General features: G+C 43.1%; 1 protein-coding gene across 1 annotated transcript in view; it reads left to right on the forward strand.

The window, feature by feature from the left end:
- The first annotated feature begins 2,674 nt into the window (after positions 1-2,674).
- Positions 2,675-24,667, forward strand: part of LOC135200136 (uncharacterized) — a 40,395-nt gene continuing 18,402 nt past the window's right edge. Inside the window, exons 1-2 of the mRNA XM_064228471.1 lie at positions 2,675-2,810; positions 23,409-24,104. Coding sequence (XP_064084541.1) covers positions 2,808-2,810; positions 23,409-24,104 — 699 coding nt within the window. The 5' untranslated portion in view covers positions 2,675-2,807. The remainder of the gene's footprint in view (positions 2,811-23,408; positions 24,105-24,667) is intronic.

Below are 24,667 nucleotides of genomic sequence, written 5' to 3' on the forward strand. Positions count from 1 at the left end.
TTAGGCTAACCAAACGACGACAATGAACACGAAAAACCACGAAACCCTAGCAGACGAAACCAGTGGCCAACTAAACTGTAGGAGCTCCCGGCCTAGGTTTACTAAACTGTCCCCTACTCAACATTCGTAGACCGAACATATGGGCTATTAGCCTAATAGAACGTTCATGCATGAAAAATTGCGTCTACCTGGCAACTGAAGTGATCGTAACCAAACGAACCAACCTAACCAAACTTAGGCCGCGTGCCCTTACCTGGCCGGGGGCTTCGCCCCCCCTGTACCCCCCAGTCCAGTATAGTATATTAACCAGTGATTAGCTACCTAACCAAAGGAACCAACCTAACCAAAGTTAGTCTCCACGTCCTTACCTGGCCGGGGGCCTGGACCCCCCAGAATAGTATATTAACAGTGATTGCTACCTGACCAAAGGAACCAACCTAACCAAACTTAGTCTGCATGTCCTTACCTGGCCGGGGGCGAAGCCCCCTTGTGTAGTATGTTAACAGTTATTAATACCTAACCAATAAAACTTGTCCTTAAGGATGGCTGGCACCCGTATGTCCTTACTGATATCTTAACAGTGAATATTTCCGAGAATACATTGGTTAAAGTCAAGGCCACGTTGTTTGTTCGAACACGTGGACTGCTAGCGAACGTGAATGTTCGGATGTGTTGAGCGGCCCTGACTTCAGCTTAGCGGGAAATACAATGGCGTGCTTTATTACGGCAAAAAATAATGAACATAACGTGCATTTACATTGATAAGCTTACCTTGGAGATGTTGCGAGTCGGTCAAATGATTGGCCGGTCCCACCCACCCCACAAATATAGAACTTTAATAAAGAAAATCGGAGTCGTTCAAATCTTCGGGGTACAGGATTTTTTTTTTTTTTCTTTCTTTGGCGGGACGGTTGTTTTCCAAGGTAACTGAACAACGGAATTTGTGGACGAGGCTCGGGAGCGCTTGCAGTTTTGATGCCCCAGCGAAATCCACGTGTGCGGGACACGAAAAAATTATCGGCAGAAGAAGACATGGTACTTATGATCGTAGCAGTGCACAAGCTGAGAAGCAGGCACATACTGACTGAGGCGAAGGCCGAAGGGTCAGGCAAGGTCCGTTCCAGGTACTAGTTATCTTGGCGGATGGATTAAGGGCCAAGTAGAAGGAAAATAAATATCGAAGAATGTAAAAAAAAATGGAGGTCCTACAGATTAGTTGGGCAAGGTTAAAATATTGAAGAATGTAAAAAAAAAAAATGTATCTCCTACAGATTACTTGGGCAAGGGTAAAATATCGATTAATGGTAAAAAAACAAATTGGAGCTCCAACAGATTTAGTTGGGCAAGGGTAAAAAATTTATCGAATAATGTAAAAAAAAAAAAAAAAAAAAAAAAAAAGTGGAGCTCCTACAAATTAGTTGGTCAAGGGTAAATATATCGAATAATGTAAAATAAAGTGGAGCTCCTAAAGATTAGTTGGGCAAGGCGATTTAAATATCGAAGGGAATCGGCGGACTAATACAAACAGGATGGCTGCCGTTTGTTTTGGCTTTCATGTTGTTGCATGTTCGGGTTCGGGCCGGGTCGGTTCCGTGGGTTCGGTTCGGGTCGTCTGCGAGAACTACTTACCTTGGCGGAGTGATTAAAGACAGGGCAAAATGGTGTTACGCGGCCCGGACAACTAAACTGTAACAAAAATGACTGCTTGGCCGTTCTAGTGATAATTAATATGTGATTTTTGAGAGTGTTACATACGGAGTCGCTACAGACCCAAAATAAAGCCGAGAAAATTTATTATAGTTAGTCCTAAATTAAGGTTTTCTTTCGAAAACTTAATATTTAGATGCCTAACTATAATAATAATAATTTGGATTTTAATGTTTATCGAATGTTGTCACATTCTTTCAGTTAGTAATAGTACGACATATCCTAAAAGTTAAGAAATTTCTGTATGGCAGAGAGAAAGGAATGACAAGACAACATTAAGAATCTACAGAAAACACAAAGAAAGCATAAGAGAAGGACCAGTAAGGCTAGACTTTCCACACTAGAATTAAATTAAAGTAATAGGCTAAGGGGGGAAGATAAACATGTTTGTGATGTGAGGGAAAAATGAAAACCTAGAACATTTCCTACTATACCTACTGCCCACAATATAATAAGATTAGAAATAGATTTAGTTTTGTACAGCAGCCATATCAGGAAAATAAAGATAAATTGATAGCTAATATACTTTTATTTACAGATCTACTGAAATGTGAAATTGAAAATAGGAAAGAATTTATTTATAAAAGAATAATGGAATTAGAGCCAGAAAAAAATTAAACAAACTCAAACGAAGGAGGAATAAAAGTAGCATGGGAACAGTAGGGCCAGACTAGGTTACTAGGATTAAATTATAGAAATGGGATAAAAGGAGAAGATACAAAATGTTTATGCTGTGAGGAACAAAATGAAAATTTAGAACATTTCTTACTTTACTGTCCAGCATGAAATGAGATTAGAAATAGATATAGCTGTATGGAGCAACCTTATCAAGAAAATAAAGAGGAATTAGTAGCAAATATACTCTTATTGGTAGATCTACTGAGGGAGGAAGTGGAGATAGGAAAGATTTTATAAAAAGAAATGTGGTTTTTCAGAGAGAACAAACTCAAACACACACAAACAAGGGAGGAATAAACAAGCAAGTGAGCCGTTTCAGAGACATATATCACTTACTACTACTACTACTACTATTACTTATCTTCATTTGGTTAATATGTGCCACTGCCTTATTATATTAAAGAGAGCAAGTGACATTTGTAATGGTAAGTTTATTCTCTGCAGACTTTCTATTGACAACTTCCTGCTTCCGTTTTAGATACTCAGTAATTACGTTTACCCAAGTAAAATGTACTAGGTATACCTAGTAGTTTCGGGCCTGGTTCCCGCAGGTCGCCTACCAGGAAAATTTTGGTACTTCCAGGCCAGGGTACGGAACCTCAAGTTAGGTTAGGTAGGTAAGATATGGTTGTGTTTTCTTGGATGTCCGTCAAGACTGTCAAATGATTTTTGCACCATTTACTACTGTAAATAAGGTAAACAACCGCAGTCGATCCATCGTCATCGCGTGGCTCGGCCTTATTCACTCAATATTTAATTGGTGAAACAAGAATACAATTACATCTTTAAGCATACCATTCAAAAGATTGAAGTTTCGTCAACATAATGTGATATATGAAAGCCCCATACGAACTAAAATAACCATGTGAGCTCTTCGTAAAATATCTTTTCAAGGCAGTTTTGAAATCCAATATGGCGATAACCGCGTGACTTGCCGTTCGTAACCACAGACAATCCACCATCTTTCCCAGCCTTCCCAGCACTCATTTGAACAATGTTAGCGTATATAGTACATGTATGTAACGTTTATTGGTCTTACTCAAGATTGCAGTTGTAATCAGCACAATAAAACAACATTTTGTTTCCTATATTAGTGAAAGTATGAAACTTTTTATTCCCGGGGTCATGATTTGAACTGAAATTCATATTCATTCTTACCTTGTAATCGGTTGTTTTATCCTCGCTGCCATCACAACTGAAACTCCACAGTGCTTATTTGATTGTAATTAGGCTGTACACATTTTGTTCTTAATTCACTCCAAAATGCACTTTAACTAGGGGGAAACATCACGACAGGCCAACCCTCATCACGGTAGACGGTCTTATTCACTCGATATTTAATTGGTGAAACATGAAATACAATTGCAACTCTAAGCATACCATTTAAAGACTGAAGTTTCGTCAACATATTGTGATATTGAAAGCCCCATACGAACTAAAATAAGCATGTGGAGCTCTTCGTAAAATATGTTTTCTTCAAGGCAGTTTTGAAATCCAATTATGGCGGCTACGTTTTGCATGGGACGGTTCTCATCAGTGACGGCCACCATCTTTCCCCAGCCTTCCCAGCACTCATTTGAAACAATGTTAGCGTATGTATGTAACGTTTATGATCTTACTCAAGATTGCAGTTGTAATCAGCACAATAAAACAACATTTTGTTGCCTATATTAGTGAAAGTATGAAACTTGTTATTCCCGGGGTTATGGTTGGAACTGAATTCATTCTTACCTTGTAATCGGCGGTTTTTATCCTTACTGCCATCACAACTGAAACTCCACGTGCTTATTTGATTGTTATTATACACATTTTGGTCTCAGTTCACTCCACATTGCACTTTAAACCGTTGCGTTTCCTGTTTCTAAGCGCGCCGCGCCATAAACACAATTACGAACAGCAGACGACGAAACTGCAAAGTTTTATTCCCTAAACTGTTTACTTTACTCGTTATTTAGTTTAAATTTACTTTGTTATTTAAAAATTTTGATTTAATTCATGTATACACCCCTTTTTTGCAACCAAATTACCCCGAAAATTACAGATATTTCTAAAGTAGAATAAAAATCAAATGTTTCTAACGTTTTCGTACATCTGGCTGCCGAAAACCATAGAGGAACGAATACGGAAAAGTGCAGAGGAACGACTACGTTTTTTTTTTTTTTTTGCTTTTTTGTTTTTGCTAGCACTTTTCATGATTTCAGTCTTTATTAGTATTTTGAATTTCTTAATAAATCGTATGCCAGAAATAAAGTGTAACCTTTAATGTTTGCATGCTAAGAATGGCAAAATCATCGTTGCCACATTAGTGGAGGCTTCACACATACGCCGTTCCATTATTATAAACTGTTTCCATGAATTCTAGTTGTCATAGTAATGCAATAATGATAAAATTCTGCTTTAATATTTATGTATATATACTTCCAATACATAGCCTAATTTTCACCAATTTCAACGTTTTGTGTGTAGTCTTATACCCAGTTTGGAGGGTCAAACACATACCGAATGGCAACAGAGAGAGAGAGAGAGAGAGAGAGAGAAAGGAAGGCGGAGGAACGAAGAAGAAAAGGGATGGCGGTGGAGGGGGGGGGTGGGGGGGGTGGGGTGGGGAGAGGGTGTAGGTGGAGCTTTATACACGTGTTCGTATCCATTTCTGCATAATGGTTTTTAGTTTTTGTCTCTTGGTACAAGGACAAGTGTCGTTATTCTTTACGATTAGTGATTCACGATACCCTTATAAATTACAGCATGGGTGTAATGCACTACAGTAAAGTCCTCGGTTACGATGGTCTCGACTTACGATGTTTCGTGGTTACGAACGCGCCCCCTCCCCATAAAAATATAATAATATTTTGCGTCGTTCCGTCTTACGCGGTTTAGCGTCGTAAGCAACGTAAACAAACTGCGAACTAGTTCCAGGCGCACGGCGGAAGAATACGCTTTGTGGGGAGAGAGGACGGGCGTCGCTTCGCTACGCTCAGTCCTCGTCCATACTCCATTTTTGGTTGTTTTACAACTGCCATCTCTCTCCCTCGTGTTGTATCGTTTTTGTAACTTTTTGCTCTTTGTTATGGCTCCCAAGCGCAAGGCGGACTCTTCTGATGGTAGTGCATCGAAGAAAAAGAAAGGCCATCACCATGGAAATTAAAGTGGACATATAAAGCGATCCGAGAAGGGAGAAACGCCAACAAACATTGGCCTCTCGCTTGGCCTTAGCCGTTCGACCGTTGCTACCATTATCAAAGATAAAGAGCGCATCGTTGAACATGTGAAAGGATCTGCTCCTATGAAAGCGACAGTGATAACTAAGCAGCGTAGTGGTCTAATAATTGAAATGGAAATGTTATTGGTGCTTTGGTTGGAAGACCAAAATCAACGGCGTATCCCAGTCAGTCTTATGGTGATTCACTAACCTCCCCCAGTCTCTCCAGCACCGCAGCTTCCTCTCCAGTGTGCAAGCCAATCAAAACTAATAAAGGTAAGGAATTGTTCTCTCGTTGTTATTGATAGGGTATTTTTAACATTAAATCATGTGGTATTTTTCAATGTTCCGACTTACGCCTGAAATTCGTGTTACGATGCATCGTAAGAACGGATCAACGTCGTAACTCGAGGACCCCTGTATAGCAAAATCTCGTTCTGTTACGAGTGTTCGTTACAGAAATAGGTATTGCCCAAAAACGTGCTTGCACTGTCTCTGAAAACCCATAGTAGACATGCTGCTTAGTTGTCAAATCAAGTTTTTTTATAACCAGTATTTTTACAAGCTAGCTATTGAATAAATTTTTTCTCAGTCAAAACATATGCCCTCAATGCTAAACTTTCCTCTTTAACGGACTTTCTGGTCATTGCAAATTCGGCCCCATAATTTTCTTATGGTGCGAAAACAGACAGAGGCCCATGGACCGAAAACGATTGCTTCACACTACGGCGATAATCCAGCAGTAAAACATCTTCATATATCCAAAAAGTAAATAATAAAGATATATATGCGCATTACGATTTATAACAATTACATGTATAGCTGATAACAATCTGCATGAATAACTGGTAAACTGTTCTGCAATGACAGTTGAGTATAGCAATTATTTACAATAGGTACGAAAGTCAAGATGTCGTGACGTCATAATACAGAACTTGAAAGAACGTTCTAATCAGAAAAATAATTACTTAAATTTGAGTCAGAGTCGAGTTACTTTTTCATAACGAATATTTTCAAATTTAACTATCATAAATATGTAAAAATATTGATGTTTTACTACTATTTCAATTCGCTAAGAGCACGCTTCTCGTCATCTTCTACCCAAACAGCTGTTTACTCCTGGCTTGTTGTTGGTTAAAATAGATCGTGTTTCGATTGTTGTGATAAAAGTGCTCCAGCGTCTGTGGTACAAGTGGTGTGCGGATTTATCACAGGAAATGGAAAGTTTGTTGACACAAGCGACTCCGTAAACATCGAGATGGCGTCAATCTTCGAAACATTTTTAGTTGTAAGTAAAAATTTCTAAAGCGTTTTGGTGAGATTTCCACTGCCGTGGGCGCCATTTTCAGTACCCTCTGTTTAAATCTTAAAATTTGGCCTTAATTTCTAACTTTGGAGAAAAATACTACTTCGAAAGGAGAGTAGAGGTCTTTAGCTCCGTTTCTCACCAACAAGAAGTCGCGACTGATGCCCATCTCGGGTGTCAGGACGCGTTATAATGTACTTTTTGGGAGGGTGGCTAGGTGTTGATTGTAGGTGGCCTGCTTGGCCTGCTGTGATGTTCTACCCTACATTGCGGTTCCTCACTCCACAAACACAGTTACGGGCAGCACACAAGTACACGGTTTATGAGGTGCAAAGCTTTATTCCCTTAATTATTGTTTACTTTACTCATTGTTTAGTTCAACTTTACTTTGTTACTTCAAAATGTTTATTATTCATGTCTATTATCCCTTTTTTGCCAAAATGACTCATCGTTGCCAATCTAGTGGAGCTTCACACATACGCTTCACCATATGCCTTATGCATTTTACAAACTGTTTCCATGAATTCTAGTTGTCATAGTAATGCAGTAATGATAAAATTGCTATAATATGTATATAGGGTAAAACATCACAGCAGGCCAAACAGGCCACCTACAATCGAACGCTTGCCACCCTCCGAAAAAGTACATTATAACGCGTCCTGACACCGGAGATGGGCATCAGTCGCGACTTGTTGTTGGTGAGAAACGGAGCTAAAGGCCTCTACTCTCCTTTCGAAGTAAGTATTTTCTTTTCCAAAGTTAGAAATTAAGGCCAAATTTTAAGATTTAAACAGAGGGTACTGAATGGCGCCCACGGCAGTGGAAATCTCACCAAAACGCTTTAGAAATTTTTACTTACAACTAAAAATAAAAAATGTTTCGAAGATTGACGCCATCTCGATGTTTACGGAGTCGCTTGTGTCAACAAACTTTCCATTTCCTGTGATAAATCCGTACACCACTTGTACCCACAGACGCTGGAGCACTTTTATCACAACAATCGAAACACGATTTCTCACCAAAAACAAGCCAGGAGTAAACAGCTGTTTTTTGGGTAGAAGATGACGAGAAGCGTGCTCTTAGCTAATTTTTAAATAAGTAGTAAAACATCAATATTTTACATATTTATGATGATTAATTTGAAAATATTCGTTATTGAAAAAGTAACTCGACTCTGACTCAAATTTAAGTAATTATTTTTCTGAATTAGAACGTTCTTTTAAGTTCTGTATTATGACGTCACGACATCTTGACTTTCGTACCTATTGTAAATAATTGCTATACTCAACTGTCATTGCAGAACAGTTTACCAGTTATTCATGCAGATTGTTATCAGCTATACATGTAATTGTTATAATCGTAATGCGCATATATATCTTTATTATTTACTTTTTGGATATATGATGAAGATGTTTTACTGCTGGATTATCGCCGTAGTGTGACGCAATCGTTTTTCGGTCCATGGGCCTCTGTCTGTTTTCGCACCATAAGAAATTATGGGGCCGAATTTGCAATGACCAGAAAGTCGCTAAAAGAGGAAAGTTAGCATTGAGGGGCATTGTTTGACTGAGAAAAATACAAATTTATTCAATAGCTAGCTTGTAAAAATATTCTTGGTTATAAAAACTGATTGACAACTAAGCAGCATGTCAACTATGGGTTCAGAGACAGTGCAAGCACGTTTTTGGGCAATACCTAATTCTGTAACGAACACTCGTAACAGAACGAGATTTTGCTATAGTGCATTACACCCAGTGCCGTAATTTATAAGGGTATCGTGAATCACTAATCGTAAAGAATAACGACACTTGTCCTTGTACCAAGAGACAAAAACTCCATTATGCAGAAATGGATACGAACACGTGTATAAAAGCTCCACCTACCCTCTCCCCACCCCCCCCCCCCCTCCACCGCCATCCCTTTTCTTCTTCGTTCTCCGCCTTCCTTTCTCTCTCTCGTCTCTCTCTCTCTCTCTCTCTCTCTCTCTCTCTCTCTCTCTGTTTGCCATTCGGTATGTGACCCTCCAAACTGGGTATGAGACTACACACAAACGTTGAAATTGGTGAAATTAGGCTATGTATTGGAAGTATATATACATAAATATTAAAGCAATTTTATCATTATTGCATTACTATGACAACTAGAATTCATGGAAACAGTTTATAATAATGGAACGGCGTATGTGTGAAGCCTCCACTAATGTGGCAACGATGATTTTGCCATTCTTAGCATGCAAACATTAAATGGTTACATTTATTTCTGGCATACGATTATTAAAAAATTCAAAATACTAATACAAGACTGAAATCAATGAAAAGTGCTAGCAAAAACAAAAAAGCAAAAAAAAAAAAAAAAAACGTAGTCGTTCCTCTGCACTTTTCCGTATTCGTTCCTCTATGGTTTTCGGCAGCCAGATGTACGAAAAACGTTAGAAACATTTGATTTTATCTACTTTAGAAATATCTGTAATTTTTCGGGGTAATTTGGTTGCAAAAAAGGGATAATATACATGAATTAAATCAAAATTTTTAAATAACAAAGTAAATTTAAACTAATTAACGAGTAAAGTAAACAGTTTTAGGGAAATAAAACTTTGCAGTTTCGTCGTCTGTCGTCGTCTGCTGTTCGTAATTGTGTTTATGGCGCGCGCGCTTAGAAACTAGAACAGCAACGGGTTTTAAAGTGCAATGTGGAGTGAACTGAGACCAAAATGTGTATAATAACAATCAAATAAGCACTGTGGAGTTTCAGTTGTGATGGCAGTAAGGATAAAAACCGCCGATTACAAGGTAAGAATGAATTCAGTTCCAACCATAACCCCGGGAATAACAAGTTTCATACTTTCACTAATAGAGGCAACAAAATGTTGTTTTATTGTGCTGATTACAACTGCAATCTTGAGTAAGATCAATAAACGTTACATACATACGCTAACATTGTTCAAATGAGTGCTGGGAAGGCTGGGGAAAGATGGTGGCCGTCACTGATGAGAACCGTCCATGCAAAACGTAGCCGCCATATTGGATTTCAAAACTGCCTTGAAAACATATTTTACGAAGAGCTCACATGCTTATTTTAGTTTCGTATGGGGTTTGGGGGCTTTCATATATCACAATATGTTGACGAAACTTCAGTCTTTTAAATGGTATGCTTAGAGTTTCAATTGTATTCATGTTTCACCAATTAAATATCGAGTGAATAAGACCCGTCCACCGTGATGAGGGTTGGCCTGTCGTGATATTCTACCCTATACTACAAATAGATACAATAATTTTGCTTATTTCCCCGGTTTTGTGTAAGTCTTATACCCAGTTTGGAGGGTAAACACATACCAATTGGCAACACATAAACAATTGAAGAGCGCGAAGAACGCCGGAGGTACCGTTCACAAGCAAACCTGTTGATATTTGAGTCAGGAATCTAGTTACTTTTTCAACAACGATGTTTTCAAATTAATTATCATGAATATGTAAAAATATTTATGCAATTCATGACCTTATACTGCCGTTTAAGTATTTATTTAAATAATTATCTAGTGCACGCTTCTTCTTCTTGTGCCCCAGCGTCTATGGGTACAAGTGGTGTGCGGATTTAGCACAGGAAATGGGAAGTTTCACATAAGTGACTTACCAAACAATTACATTAGCTGTACGCTTTCTTACCTGGCAGTCGAAAATACAAATTTCCTGGTGGCGGTGGTGGCGGCGCTGCCATCGTTTGTGTAGGTGATACGTACAGATCCCGCCCACTTTCGGGAATACCCAACACTGCTGAGCTAACTTCTTCAATTCATTTTCTGCCGGCCACGGGGTAACACCGGTGGTTTGTTGTTGCAGTCGACTTTCGTTGCCATTTTGGATTATATCTATTTGGTGATGTACAATTTCTGGTTGGTTTCTTTTTGCTTCATCAGTTAGCTGCCTCATTATTAGCAAGTTATTGCAAAGATGTCTGATGCTAGTTCATCGTCAGTTAGGTTTTGCAGCAGTGGCTGCAAAACTATGTTAGCTAAACTATGTTACGATCCACACTCCAAATGTGTTAAATGTAGGGGTCAGTGCTGTAGCAAGGAATTAACTTGTGATGAGTGCCGTAGTTTAGATGAACAAGGTTGGAAGGCTTTTCAAGCTTATTTGGATAAAATGGACAAAGATAGGAAAAGGAAAGCAGCTCTTAGAGCGGGTAGTAAAGCTAGAGTAGAGACAACTCCTGTGCCTTTAGAGGCGAACAAACCGTCACTATCTTCTCCACTTTCATCTAATATTTCACCTATTGATAGTCCTCCAACTTCAGTACCAATTACAACAGTCCAGGGATGTCGTTTCGTGCTTTCATAGAGAAGTCAAGTGAAAAGGCCAGTGTTAGGCCAAGTGTCAGTGTCGTGTCCGAGGAGGCGGCTGTCCGTCCCCCTATTTTTCCTTGATAAAGGTCACTGTCCCGCTCCCCAGCTCCCGGGAGAAGACATACCGGCGGTCAGAGGGAGACGGGGGGGTTTGCTCACGGTCAGTTGCCGACTCCGTCGCCTCATACGTATCATGTTGTTTCGACTCGTTCACCTCATACGTCTCGTGTTGTTTCGACTCCCAGTTGATCGTTTTCGAAGAAGAGCCGTACAACAGCCACGACTTCGACATCGATTTCGACTTCGACCAAGGATGGTTCGAAGACCAATCCTTTGTTAGAGGATTCTGCTTTGGGCCCTTTTAAATATCAACTTCAAGAATTGATGGTCTTTTTGGAGAAGACAACGAATCAGACGGAAGAAGAAGACAGGGTGTCGTCCATCCTGTCGGAAGTGGAAACTCAAGACCAGGATTCGAAACCCTCTTCAGCTTATTCTAGTCTGTTAAGGTTCCTTCTACAGACATATCCAGATTTTTTTGAGCCAGTTTCGCCTTCTTCCCCTCCGTCGATGTTTGTGAAGGATAGGAAACCAGCGCCTTCGGATTTACCGAAACCAGTTCTTTCTCAGTCCTCGAAGAGAGCACTGAAGGAAGTAGAAGAGTGGCTTGCTAAGAAGAGGGATTCAGGCAAGGCTTCGTTCGCCTACACCTGCGACAGGAAAAGTTCCTTCCTTGGGAGTATCTGCCTCCAGACTTCTCCGGCCTTGTGGACTCACACAGAAGAGCAGCGTTCTCAGCTGCGAAAGTGTTGTTCTCTTCACCTGAGTTGGATCACCTGGTGCGAAGTCTTCAGTTTTCTGGATTGGACAATTGCAGCGTTAGCCAGAAAAATTGAAGATTGCCAGTCTCTGGATGAAGAATTTTCTGCGGACTGGCTCAGTGTTTTGTCCTGTGCGGACAGGGCAGCGAGAGACGGTTCAGGGGAATTGGCCACCGTGTTCACTATGGGAGTACTCAAGAAGAGAGAACGGTGGTGCTCCTTCACATCTCGAGGAGTAACCACAAACCAAAAATCGGCTTTGTTGTTCTCCCCCTTGAGTAAGTCTCAACTGTTCCCAGAAGAAACTATCCAGCATGTACTGTCGGACCTCAAGAAAAAGCCCACCAATGATCTTCTTTCTCAGTCAGCAAGAAAACCTAAGGAACCTCCAGTGACAAGAGCTAGAGCTTCCCCTCTACAAAAGCATCCTTTTCGAGGAGGTAAGTCAAGGTGGCAGCAGAGACCAAGGACTAACCTACGAACTACCTCCAAGTCTACCAAGAAACCTCCCTTTAAGACAGAGAAATGAACAAAAGATCCTTCACACACCCGTGGGGGTGAGACTCCATGACTACTGGGAGGAATGGAGTCGAAGAGGAGCGGAACAGTGGGTAATACAGGTGCTTCGAGAGGGATATGTGATCCCATTTACGCAGGATCCACCACTGTCCAATACACCTGTCTGTTTGACAACATACTCGACAGGATCAACAAGAGCTTTGGCTTTAGCCAAAGTCGTAGAAGAACTAATCAGCAAAGAGGCCATAGAGTAAGTAACAGACAAGAACTCCCCAGGATTTTACAACAGGCTCTTCGTAGTCCCCAAGGCATCAAGCTGATGGAGACCTGTTTTGGACGTAAGCGCTCTGAACCTCTTCGTCCGGAAGACGAAATTCCGAATGGAAACCAGTTGATTGGTAATGTCAGCCGTCCAACTGGGCGACTGGATGGTGTCTCTTGACGTGAAGGATGCATACTTCCATGTCCCCATCCATCAGAGCTCCAGGAAGTTCGTGAGATTCGTCTTCAAGAAGAGAGTCTTCCAGTTCAGAGCCCTCTGCTTCGGATTGTCAACTGCCCCTCAAGTATTTACTCGGATTCTCGCTCCTCTGGGAAAGTAGCTGCATTTGATGGGGATCAACACAGCTTAATACTTAGACAACTGGCTCCTGAGAGCCAGATCCAGTCGTCAGTGTGTGAAGGACTTAGAGAAGACACTTACTTTGACACAGCAATTGGGTATTCTAATAAAGACGGAGAAGTCCCAATTGATTCCAACTCAGAGGATTCTCTATTTAGGGATAATACTAGACTCTCTAGCTTTTCGGGCTTTTCTCTCCCCGAAGAGGATAGAGTCCTGCCTGTTGACAGTCCAGCAATTTCTTGTTTGCCTGTCCTGCTCAGCTCTCGAATGGATGAGCCTCCTCTTGACCCTGGCTTCAGCGGAGAGTTTTGTCAGGTTAGGACGCCTACACATGAGGCCACTTCAGTTCTTCCTGAAAGCAAATTGGTCTCGGAAGACACAACCGGACTCGCTAGTCTTCCCTCTGACGGAAGAGATAAAGGTGGATCTTCGTTGGTGGCATGCGAGGGAAAGATTACAAAAAGGATTTTCCCTAGTCGTGTCAAACCCCGACCTGCAGTTCTTCTCAGACGCCTTGGACAGCAGATGGGGAGCCCTTCTAGGAGACGAGAGTATCAGGTCTGTGGACAGAACGAAAAAAGACCTTGCACATCAATATGAAAGAATTGAAGGCCATCCTCTTAGGACTACAATTGTTCGACCATTTAGTCACCGGAAGGAACATAGCGATCTACTCGGACAACACCACAGCGTTGTCATACGTACGGAAGCAGGGAGGGACCCACTCGTTCTCTCTCAACAAGATAGCTGAAGATCTCCTCACCTGGACGAACGAGAAGAGGATCACCCTTTTTCCAAGATTCGTCCAAGGAAAAATGAATGTTATAGCAGACGAACTGAGTCGTGTGAATCAGGTTTTACCAATAGAATGGACTCTGAACGAGAGAGTGTGTCAGGACCTCTGGAAGCTTTGGGGAAGACCATCAATAGACCTGTTCGCCACATCAAGGAACAATCGCCTCCCCATTTTCTGTTCTCCAATTCCAGAACCACTAGCATGGAGAAGAGATGCAATGCTGCTAGATTGGACAGGACTGGACGTTTACGCTTTTCCTCCCTTCGGGATGATAAGAGAGGTATTAAACAAGCTTCAATCGCACTAGAATGTGACAATGACCCTAGTAGCTCCATTCTGGCCCAGGAAAGAGTGGTTCCCAGACTTTCTCAGTCTGCTAGTGGATTTTCCCAGACTACTTCCGCAAAATCCATCACTTCTCAGACAATCCCATTTCAACCGATATCACCAAGGATTGTCCGCTCTGGCCCTGACAGGATTCAGACTGTCAGGAACCTTGTCAGAGCAAAAGGTTTTTCACGAAGGGCGTCAGAAGCTATTGCTAGCTGCAGAAGAAGCTCTTCTGCCCAGCTCTACCAAAGTGGAGAGTCTTTAGGTCATGGTGCAAACGACATAGCATCTCTTCTTCTGAAACATCTATAACAGAAATTGTGGAATTTTTGTTATTTCTGAGGGACTCCAAGAAGTTGGCCACTTCAACTATTAAAGGGTATAGGGCCATGCTTACATCAGTATTTAAGCATAGAGGCCTCGACATCTTGTCAAATCAGGACATCAGCGACCTGATGAGATCCTTTAGTTCCTCCAAAATTTTCAAGCCCGAAGAAGTGGAATGGAATTTGGATGTAGCTTTAAGGTGGCTCATTGGTCCTCAATTCGAACTGTTGAATTCGGCAACCTTGAGAGATGTAACTAGGAAGGCACTATTCCTAGTTGCCTTAGCCACAGCGGGAAGAGTAAGCGAGTTGCAGGCGATGAGTAAGGAAGTGGGTTTCGCCCAGGGCAACGCAGTTTGTTCATATGTAACAGACTTCCTTCCTAAGAACGAGGATCCTTCGAATCCTTGGCCCCGTTCTTTCAGGATAAAGAACTTAACGGACTTAGTCGGGTCGGAAGACGAGGAACGTACATTGTGTCCAGTCAGTGCCATCAGACACTACCTGACTAGGACAGAAACTTTGAGAGGAGAGTCGAACCGACTCTGGTGCTCGGTGAAAGACCCATCTCAGCATCTTTCAAAGAATGCAATGTCCTTTTCCCTGAGGAGTTTGATCCAAGAAGCGCATGCCCAAACTCAGGAACATGCTCTTAGGCTGCTGAAAGTGAAGACGCACGAGATTTGTGCAGTAGCAACGTCTTTGGCCTTCAGACAAAATATGTCTCTATCCTCCATTATGCAAACGACATTCTGGAGGTCGAAATCGGTGTTTGCATCGCACTGTTTAAAGGAGGTAGAAACTACTTTAGAAAACTGTTTTAGATTGGGACCGTTGTCAGTAGCGGGAATGGTATTGGGAGAGGAAGCATAGGGGGACCCGGTTTTTTCCTTCTACTATCTCCTCGCCTTGGGTTTGAGGTTGTTGAGTTTTTGGGAAGCCTGGGGGTACATGTACCCGAAGTACCCACCAGTTCTTATATCTGGTTAAGGGTATCATATGGTTTTTAGTGTAGGTGATGGTGTTGTGTGGTTTTATTTGGTCTTTTTGCTTAGGGCAAGGGCAAATTATTGATGTTTTTGTCAATCATTGGTCTACTTCCATGATTGCAAAATCCCACCATTAGTAGGGACGACCCTGGCCATTACTGCCACGTCTCCTACATGTGATGAGAGAGCCAACCAGAGGCAGTATCTACCTGTAGCTGCTCTCTCCATGGTAAAGGTACTGCTAACATTATATATAATGTGAGCACATGATTATCGTTTTTTGTTCATAAAGCTGTCCACCCACCTTCCGGGTAATGTGAATTCAGCTAATGTAATAGTTTGGTAAGTCACTTATGTGAAAATGATATTTTGTTCATGAAACTTACCTGTCAGATATATATATATAGCTGTATTCTCCGAAGTCCGACAGAATTTCAAAACTCCCGGCAAACGCAGTGGTCGGCCAGGTGGTTAGTACCCCTTCCCGCCACTGGGAGGCGGATATCAGGAACCATTCCCATTTTCTATTCAGATTTTCTCTGTCGCCGGTACTGTCAACACCTGTTTTCAGTACCTCCGTCATTGGATTTTGAAAACTTCATTGCTACTTGAGTATCTTGATTGATTTTGGTTATTGATTCGGATTTGTGGCTTGGCATACGCTATCGTGGTTTGATTTTGATTTTGGCCTTGACTGTTCTTTGGATTAAGATGTCTGGATCTAGTTCTACTAGTTTCAGGGTGTGTCGTGTACAAGATTGTAAGGTGAGGCTACCGAAAGCTTCGGTAGACCCTCACTCGGTATGCACTCGGTATGCACGAGGTGTAGGGGGCATGTTTGTTTGCTGAATGATAGATGTAAGGAGTGTGAGAATTTGAATGATCATGAATGGAAGACGTATGATTCTTATATTCGCAAATTAGAGCGTGATAGAATCAGGAGGTCTTCCTCCAGGAGTGCTTCACTTAACAAGAGTAAGGGTAGTGTTTTGTCTCCTTCTAACCCTCCTGTAGACTTTGATATACCTAACCCTGCGTTGTTGCCTTCGGGCACGGAGGTTGTGTCTGCAGAAGGGAATGCCCTTTCAACCATTATGGAGTCGATACGTGCCCTGGAGTCGAAAGTGATGGCTCTACAATCTAGTGTTGTGAAGTGTGGTGATCGTGTTAGTGCCCTATAATGCCTCTAGGCCGGGACCTCTGTCGGACTCCCAGGACTCAGGGAGTGGGCAAGTCGAAAGCCGAAGGAGGGTTACGGGGACTCCCCACCGATCTGGCATCCCTTCGGCAGGACCTGAAGACGCTTCCCAGGCTGCTAAAGATCGTGCACGTGCAGGGATCCTGAAGGATTGCTTTTCGTCCCCAGAGGCGTCCTCCTCGCGCAGGGGTTGGAGTGCTTGGAGGGCCTCTCTCGAGGAGAGCGGCAAAGACGCAAGATGGCGCGCAAGATGTCGTCTTAGCCGCCCTCTTAAGAGAGGTTTTAGAGAAGAGGACGCTTCACGTCCTCTTTCTCGACCTATGTTTCAGTCGTCTCCTGAATGCTTTGAAGACATTCTGCCACAGAAGAGGACCAGAACTTCATCGGAAGAGGACGCTTTTGAGCGCTCTGATCGCTATAAGACAGTTCCTGTGAGAAGGAAGAAGGCGTCCCCTCGCCCCTCGTCTTCTCACAGGATTAGCCCGTCTCCTGAACGTGATCTTTCACCTTCTAAGGACATTCTTCTTAATATGCACCAACAGTTGGCCTTGTTTTTCGCTAAGAGAGAGGCAGAACCTCGTCGTCGCAGGAAGGATTTGAAGCTGCCTGTCAAGAGAACCAGGCAGTCTCCTTTGCTTTCTCCTTTGCCTTCTCCTCGGGCGTCTCCCTCCTACAAAGACGCAAGATGTCGCACAGGCGGCCGTCGTCTTTGGCAGGAGGCAAGAGACGCTAGCGGGGAGAAGGTCCGTAAGGCTCGTGTTGACGACGATCGTTGTACGCCTTCTTATGATGAACGCTCTCTTCATGAGCGGCGTGCGGCTCACCAAGACGCCTCTCTCATAGCTCGTGTTGACGAGGACGTTGTTCTCGACGCTCATCGTCTTGCTCTTCAGGACGCTCCTCAGGACACGCGCGACGACACTCTTCAGGACGCTCGGCGCTTTATGGATCAAGACGTTCATCAAGAAGTTTCGCAAAGACGCTCGCAAGGACGCTTCTCAGGACGCTCCTTTACCGCGCCCTCGTAAAGCTTCAGAGTCTGCTATTATTACTTTGCGTTATGTTAAGGACCCTTCTACTGCTTTAGTTGATGAGGGGGAATCTTCGGGTGATTCGAAGCCTGCGGAGGAAGAACAACTTGTTGCGTCGTCATCTTCCGACTACAAGGTGCTGACCCGCATTTTGCAAGGCTTGTTTGATGACAAGTTTCAGCCCTCGGCCCCTCGCTCTCCTTCGCAGCTGGCTTCGTCAAAAACGAGGAAAGTGCCAGGCTTCGTCAAGATGGCAACTTCGCTCTCTACGAAGAGGGCATTCAAGAGGATCCATGATTCGATGGAGTCCAGAAAGGCACAAGGTAAGACTTCCTTCGCCCTTCCTCCAGCGAGGTTGAGTGGAAAAGCGGGCATCTGGTATGAGATGGGAGAGGAGGTGGGTTTGAGAGTTCCTTCCTCCTCCCAGGGTGATTTTGCCAGCCTGGTTGATGCTCCGAGGAGGTCACTCCTTTCTTCAGCTAAAGTTTCCTGGACGCTGTCGGAGCTAGATCACCATATGAAAGGCTTGTTCAAGACATTGGAGGTTTTTAACTTCCTAGATTGGTGTTTGGGAGCCCTCGACCTACAATCTCGGAGCCCTGACTCTCTGTCTTTCGAGGAACTATCCAGCGTCCTATCCTGCATGGATAAGGCAGTCAGGGATGCATCTGATGAGTTGGCTTCTCACTTTACTACGGGGATTTTGAAGAAACGTGCATTTTACTGCAATTTTGCGGCAAAATCGGTATCTCCTACACAGAAGGCAGAGTTGTTGTTCGCCCCTCTCTCGAACCATCTCTTCCCACAATCAGTGGTGAAGGACATTGCGGTTAGCCTTCAGGAAAGGGCAACTCAGGACCTCTTGGCTCAGTCTTCTAGACGTCCTGCTGCCCCCGCTTCATCTGCGCTAGCGCAGTCTTCTAAGAAGATGAAGCCCTTTCGTGGCGGAGCTTCCTCGAGGGCGTCTCCTCGAGGAAGAGGATTCGCTAGAGGAAAGACCCCTGCTAAACCCAGGGGAAAGAAGTGATGTGTCGGCCCTTCAGGCACCAGTCGGAGCGAGACTTTTATTATTTGCTGAGGCATGGAGAGTAAGAGGAGCAAACTACTGGTCTCTCGAGATCATCGAGAAAGGTTACAAGATCCCTTTTCTCGCAACACCTCCGTTAAGCTTGAAACCCTTAGATCTGTCACCCTCCTACCAGCCTTCGAAGCAACAGATCCTGTTCGATTTGCTCGAGCAAATGATAGAAAAGAGAGCAGTCGAACAAGTTTTAACATTAGACTCCCCAGGCTTCTACAACAGGTTGTTCCTGGTTCCGAAGCAGTCGGGGGGATGGAGACCTGTCCTGGACGTCAGCAGACTGAACCTTTTTATAAAAAAGGACAAGTTCAAGATGGAGACGTCTCAGTCTGTCTTAGGGGCATTAAGACCAGGCGACTGGATGGTGTCTTTAGACCTCCAGGACGCCTACTTCCACGTCCCGATCCATCCTCAGTCAAGGAAGTACCTGAGGTTTGTACTAAAGGGACAGGTCTTCCAATTCAGAGCTCTCTGCTTCGGGCTAAGTACTGCACCGATGGTGTTCACGCTCCTCATGAGAAATGTGGCAAGGTGGCTTCACCTCTCAGGGATAAGAGTTTCGCTCTACCTAGACGATTGGCTCATTCGATCATCGTCGGAGCCAAGGTGTCTGGAGGACCTTCATACGACGTTGCAGCTGACAAAGGCCCTCGGCCTGCTAGTGAACTTCGAAAAGTCCCATCTGACCCCTACACAGTCCATCGTGTATCTGGGGATTCAGATGGATTCAGCGGCTTTTCGAGCCTTTCCATCCCTGGAACATCAGCGGAATTGCTTAGGAAAAGTGTCAGACTTCCTGGGGATAGAAACATGCTCGGTGAAGGAATGGATGAGTCTGCTGGGGACCATTTCTTCCCTGGAGAAGTTTGTTTCTCTGGGGAGACTGCACCTCAGACCGCTCCAGTTTTTCCTAGCGGAGAACTGGAAAAACAAGAAGGACCTAGATGCGATTCTAAGCATCTCTCGATTGGTCAAGGATCATCTGTTGTGGTGGCACGATCCTGTAAAACTAGCAGAAGGATTGTCTCTCAGCCTTCTGAGCCCCGACCTATTATTGTTCTCAGACGAGTCCGCGGCGGGTTGGGGAGCAACACTAGGAAAGGAGGAAATGTCAGGCATCTGGAGAGGGGAACAGATGTCCTGGCACATCAACCTCAAAGAATTGGAAGCGATTCGGTTGGCTCTCCAGTTCTTCGAAGGACGAATTATTGGCCAAGTTGTCCAGATCAACTCGGACAATACCACGGCGCTTGCTTATGTCAAGAAGCAGGGAGGGACACACTCTCGGTCCCTGTTCGAGATAGCGAGAGATATCCTCCTTTGGGCGAAGGCACGGAACGTGACGATCCTGACGAGGTTCGTTTCGGGAGTTCAGAACGTCCGTGCGGATCTTCTCAGCCGTCGGTAGCAGATACTAGCGACCGAATGGACTCTTCAATCGAGAAGTGTGTCAAGAGTTGTGGAGACTATGGGGGCGTCCCTTAGTAGACCTCTTCGCAACATCGAAGACGAAGAGACTTCCTCTTTACTGCTCCCCTGTTCTCGACCTGGGAGCAATAGCAATAGACGCCATCCTTTGGGATTGGACGGGGATGGACATCTACGCCTTTCCCATGTTCAGACTTCTGGGAGAGGTGATCAGGAAGTTCGCGGCGTCGCAAGGAGCAAGAATGACTTTAATTGCCCCATTTTGGCCTTCAAGAGACTGGTTCACAGAGGTCATGTCCTTCCTAGTGGACTTTCCAAGGACCTTGCCAGAGAGAATAGATCTACTCAGACAACCCCACTTCGAGAGGTACCACAGAAACCTCTCCGCTCTGAGTCTGACTGCATTCAGACTATCGAGAAGTTGGCCAGAGCGACAGGGTTTTCAAGACCGGTGGCGAGAGCTATTGCCAACGCAAGAAGAGCTTCCTCTCGTGCAGTTTACCAATCGAAGTGGGCTGTCTTCAGGAGATGGTGTAGGAAGAAAGGTATTTCCTCCTTCACGACCTCTGTGAACCAGATTGCTGATTTCCTCCTCCATCTAAGGAATGTTGACAAGCTAGCGGTTCCTACGATAAGAGGTTATAAGAGCATGTTGTCGACGGTCTTTCGACATAGAAGTTTAGACCTGTCTGAGAACAAAGACCTTCACGATCTTTTGAGGTCTTTTGAAACCTCGAAAGTGCCGCAACCTAAGGTTCCGTCATGGAACTTAGATGTAGTTCTAAAGTTCCTGATGTCGAGTCCTTTTGAACCTTTGCATGCTGCTTCTTTAAAGGACGTGACAAGAAAAACTATTTTCCTAACCGCTCTGGCTACGGCAAAGAGGGTTAGTGAAATTCAAGCCATAAGTAAACATGTGGGCTTTAGAGGACATAATGCAGTATGTTCTTTAAGCCCTTCATTCTTAGCGAAGAATGAAAATCCGTCCAACCCTTGTCCCAAGAGCTTCGACATCAAAGGGTTAGCAGAGATCATTGGACAAGAACCTGAGAGAGTCCTGTGCCCTGTTAGGGCTCTCAAGTTTTATTTGGAAAGGACAAAACAGTGTCGAGGCCGTAGCGTTCTTTCTGAGAAGCACCATCAAGGAGGCTCATTCGTCCTGTCGAGATGGTGATCTTAGACTTTTGAAAGTTAATGCTCATGAAGTGAGCGCGGTTGCGACCTCCGTGGCATTTCAAAAGAACATGGCTTTCAGTGACATCTTGAGTGCCACCTTTTGGCGAAGCAACTCTGTGTTCGCTTCACATTACCTGCGGGATGTGAAGACGACATATGAGAACTGCTGCTCGCTAGGACCATACATTTCTGCGGATACTATCTTGGGGGTAGAAAGTAATGCTCATCCTATCCTATAGAAAGCGGGTAGGTGAGCTTTTAATTTTGTTGTTTTGGTTTATGGTTGTGGGGTCGGCCGCCTAAGGCGGACTTCCCTTTCGTTAGCCTAAAGTTAAGTGGGGTTAACTTTTGTTAGGCTAGGTCAGGTGGTGGTTTTGCTTTTTGCCCTCATGGTATGGTCAATATGGTCTAGTCACATTGTGGTCACGCCCCCGTTGACAGATCATCTAGAACTCACCAACTACATAGGTCACTACCTTGCTGGAGACTCTAGTAAAGCAGAAGCAGACTTGGGTGACAGTAATCACGAAGTCAGCTATGCTAACAGGTAAGGAACCAAGATGTCAATCATCTGCATGCAATTTGTTTCCTAAATCATTCTATTCTGTCCCTTCCCACCTCCAATGGTGGGATTCAGCTATATATATATCTGACAGGTAAGTTTCATGAACAAAATGATATTGTTATGATACAATAAAGTTTGTTCATACTTACCTGGCAGATATATATAATCAAGTACCCACCCACCTCCCCTCAGGGGACAGTGGCACTAGAAAATCTGAATAGAAAATGGGAATGGTTCCTGATATCCGCCTCCCAGCGGCGGGAATGGGTACTAACCACCTGGCCGACCACTGCGTTTGCCGGGAGTTTTGAAATTCTGTCGGACTTCGGAGAATACAGCTATATATATATCTGCCAGGTAAGTATGAACAAACTTTATTGTATCATAACAATATCATTTTTATTTCTACTCATAAGCTCCGACTGAAAGGAAATTTTGTTTAGTTTCTGTATTGCCTGTATGGTTAATTTTCCAAATTATTCTACTTTTGCTTCGTTTCCGTTTTGTTTGCATTGATTATTAATTTTACAAATTATTCTACTTTTGTTCAGTTTCTGTATTGTTTGCATTGATTAATAATTTTCCAATTTATTTTCCTTTTCTTATTCTTTATACCATATTGAAATTCTCGCTTTATGTTTTTCACTTGTGATAATTGTTAGCTCGGCAGAAAAAAAAAAAAAAAACACGTCGGTCACTGCCACACTCGTATCTAATCTGCTGAATCGTGTTTTGCTCTATGATAAGAAGCTGAGAGCCAGCTCCGGATCTAGAATCATCATGTATATATATATATATATATATAGATATATATATAATATATATATATATATATATATATATATATATATATATATATATATATATATAGATATATATATATATATATATATATATATATCATATATATATATATATATATGTGTGTGTGTGTGTGTGTGTGTGTATATTAATCAATATTTATATATGTATGCTCACGCTTATATGTACACACAGTAGTAGTTGTTGTTGTTGAAATAATATTGAACTAAGCATACGTTTGCTACTGATAAAGATTTATTGAAAGAAAACAATGCTCTAATATTTAAATCCATGTGGGCCGGGGCACACGACCAGGTCAACAATATATTTCTTTTCATATGAGTTTCACCAAGACAGTGTATTCTTAGGTTGTTTTGTTATCTTTCTTAGTATCAGGCACCATTGTATAATAGTGTTTATTTCATGTCGGTCATTATAACGCAATCCCTCATTCATTTACAAATTATTTATTGTTTGTTATCTTTTGTAGGCTTACAATCCCCTTGAGTGTGACGTTTGTTGCAATGAGTTCAGCGACGACCATTGCCCGAGGATCCTTCCGTGTTCCCACACGCTATGCGGTTGTTGTATCGATCAGATCATCTCCAAGCAAACGAAAGCCTGCCCTGTCTGCAAGGGCGCCTTCGCTGCAATGTCAGCCGAAGACCTGTTAATCAACAGGAACCTCCTCGATGCCGCGAAGCAACTGTCTTCCGGGCACAAAGAACCCAAGGCTCCTTCGAGAGGACCAGCGTCTTCTTTTGAAGAGCTCATTAATGGTATCAGGGTGAATTTTACTCAGAAATGCATGGCTGACTACGAGGAGGCTGAGACTCTGGTGTTGAGCGCCATTGAAAAGTTGAAAAGGATGCAAGATGACGCCCTTGAAAGCCAAAGAGGAACTGAGGGACTTATCCACACGTTGCAAAAGTTGCAACTTTCAAACGAAAACAGTTTGAGCAACATCGATCAAAATTCCAAATTGCTGAGAGACAGACTCGACGTTATACGACGGAAGAAGGCAAAGATAGAGAAATCTGATGCTGAACTGAAAAAAACAACAGACTTTACTGCGGCTGGAGTCATTATGGATGAAACCAAAGGGATGGTAGATGGAGCTCCGGAGGAGTTCAAAGAAATCGAAGCGCTGCTTCAGCAGAACGAGAAAGAGAGAGATGTTATCAAGGTGAGGCTTTGCTCTCTCTCTCTCTCTCTCTCTCTCTCTCTCTCTCTCTCTCTCTCTCTCTCTCTCTCTCTCTCGTACCTACAGGTAAAATTAACATTTCTTTCCGTACTTTCAATTTTTATACATTCAACTTCCCTGCCAGATATATACTTAGCTATAGACTTCGTCGTCTCCGACAGAATTTCAAATTTCGCGGCACACGCTACCGGTAGGTCAGGTGATCTACTGCCCTGCCCTGGGTGGCAGGACTAGGAACCATTCCCGTTTTCTAATCAGAATTCTTCTGTCGCCCGGGCCATCAACATTGTTGTTGGTTCCTCTCGATTGGTTTTTCTTTTTTCACCGGCAATTGATCTTCTTGACCGACTTTTGGTGACGTATCTGGATTGTTGGATTGGCATACGCTTTTGTGGACTACTAGTACAAACGCTGTTTTGTGGACTTGATTTTGGATTTTTCTTTAAAAATGTCTGACTCTGGAATGGTTGTGAGACGTTGTGTGAATGTAGGCTGTAAGGTGAGGTTGCCGAAAGCTTCGGTTGACCCTCACACTGTATGCAAGG

The sequence above is a fragment of the Macrobrachium nipponense genome, chromosome 26 (assembly GCF_015104395.2).
Source record: "Macrobrachium nipponense isolate FS-2020 chromosome 26, ASM1510439v2, whole genome shotgun sequence".
NCBI lineage: Eukaryota > Metazoa > Arthropoda > Malacostraca > Decapoda > Palaemonidae > Macrobrachium > Macrobrachium nipponense.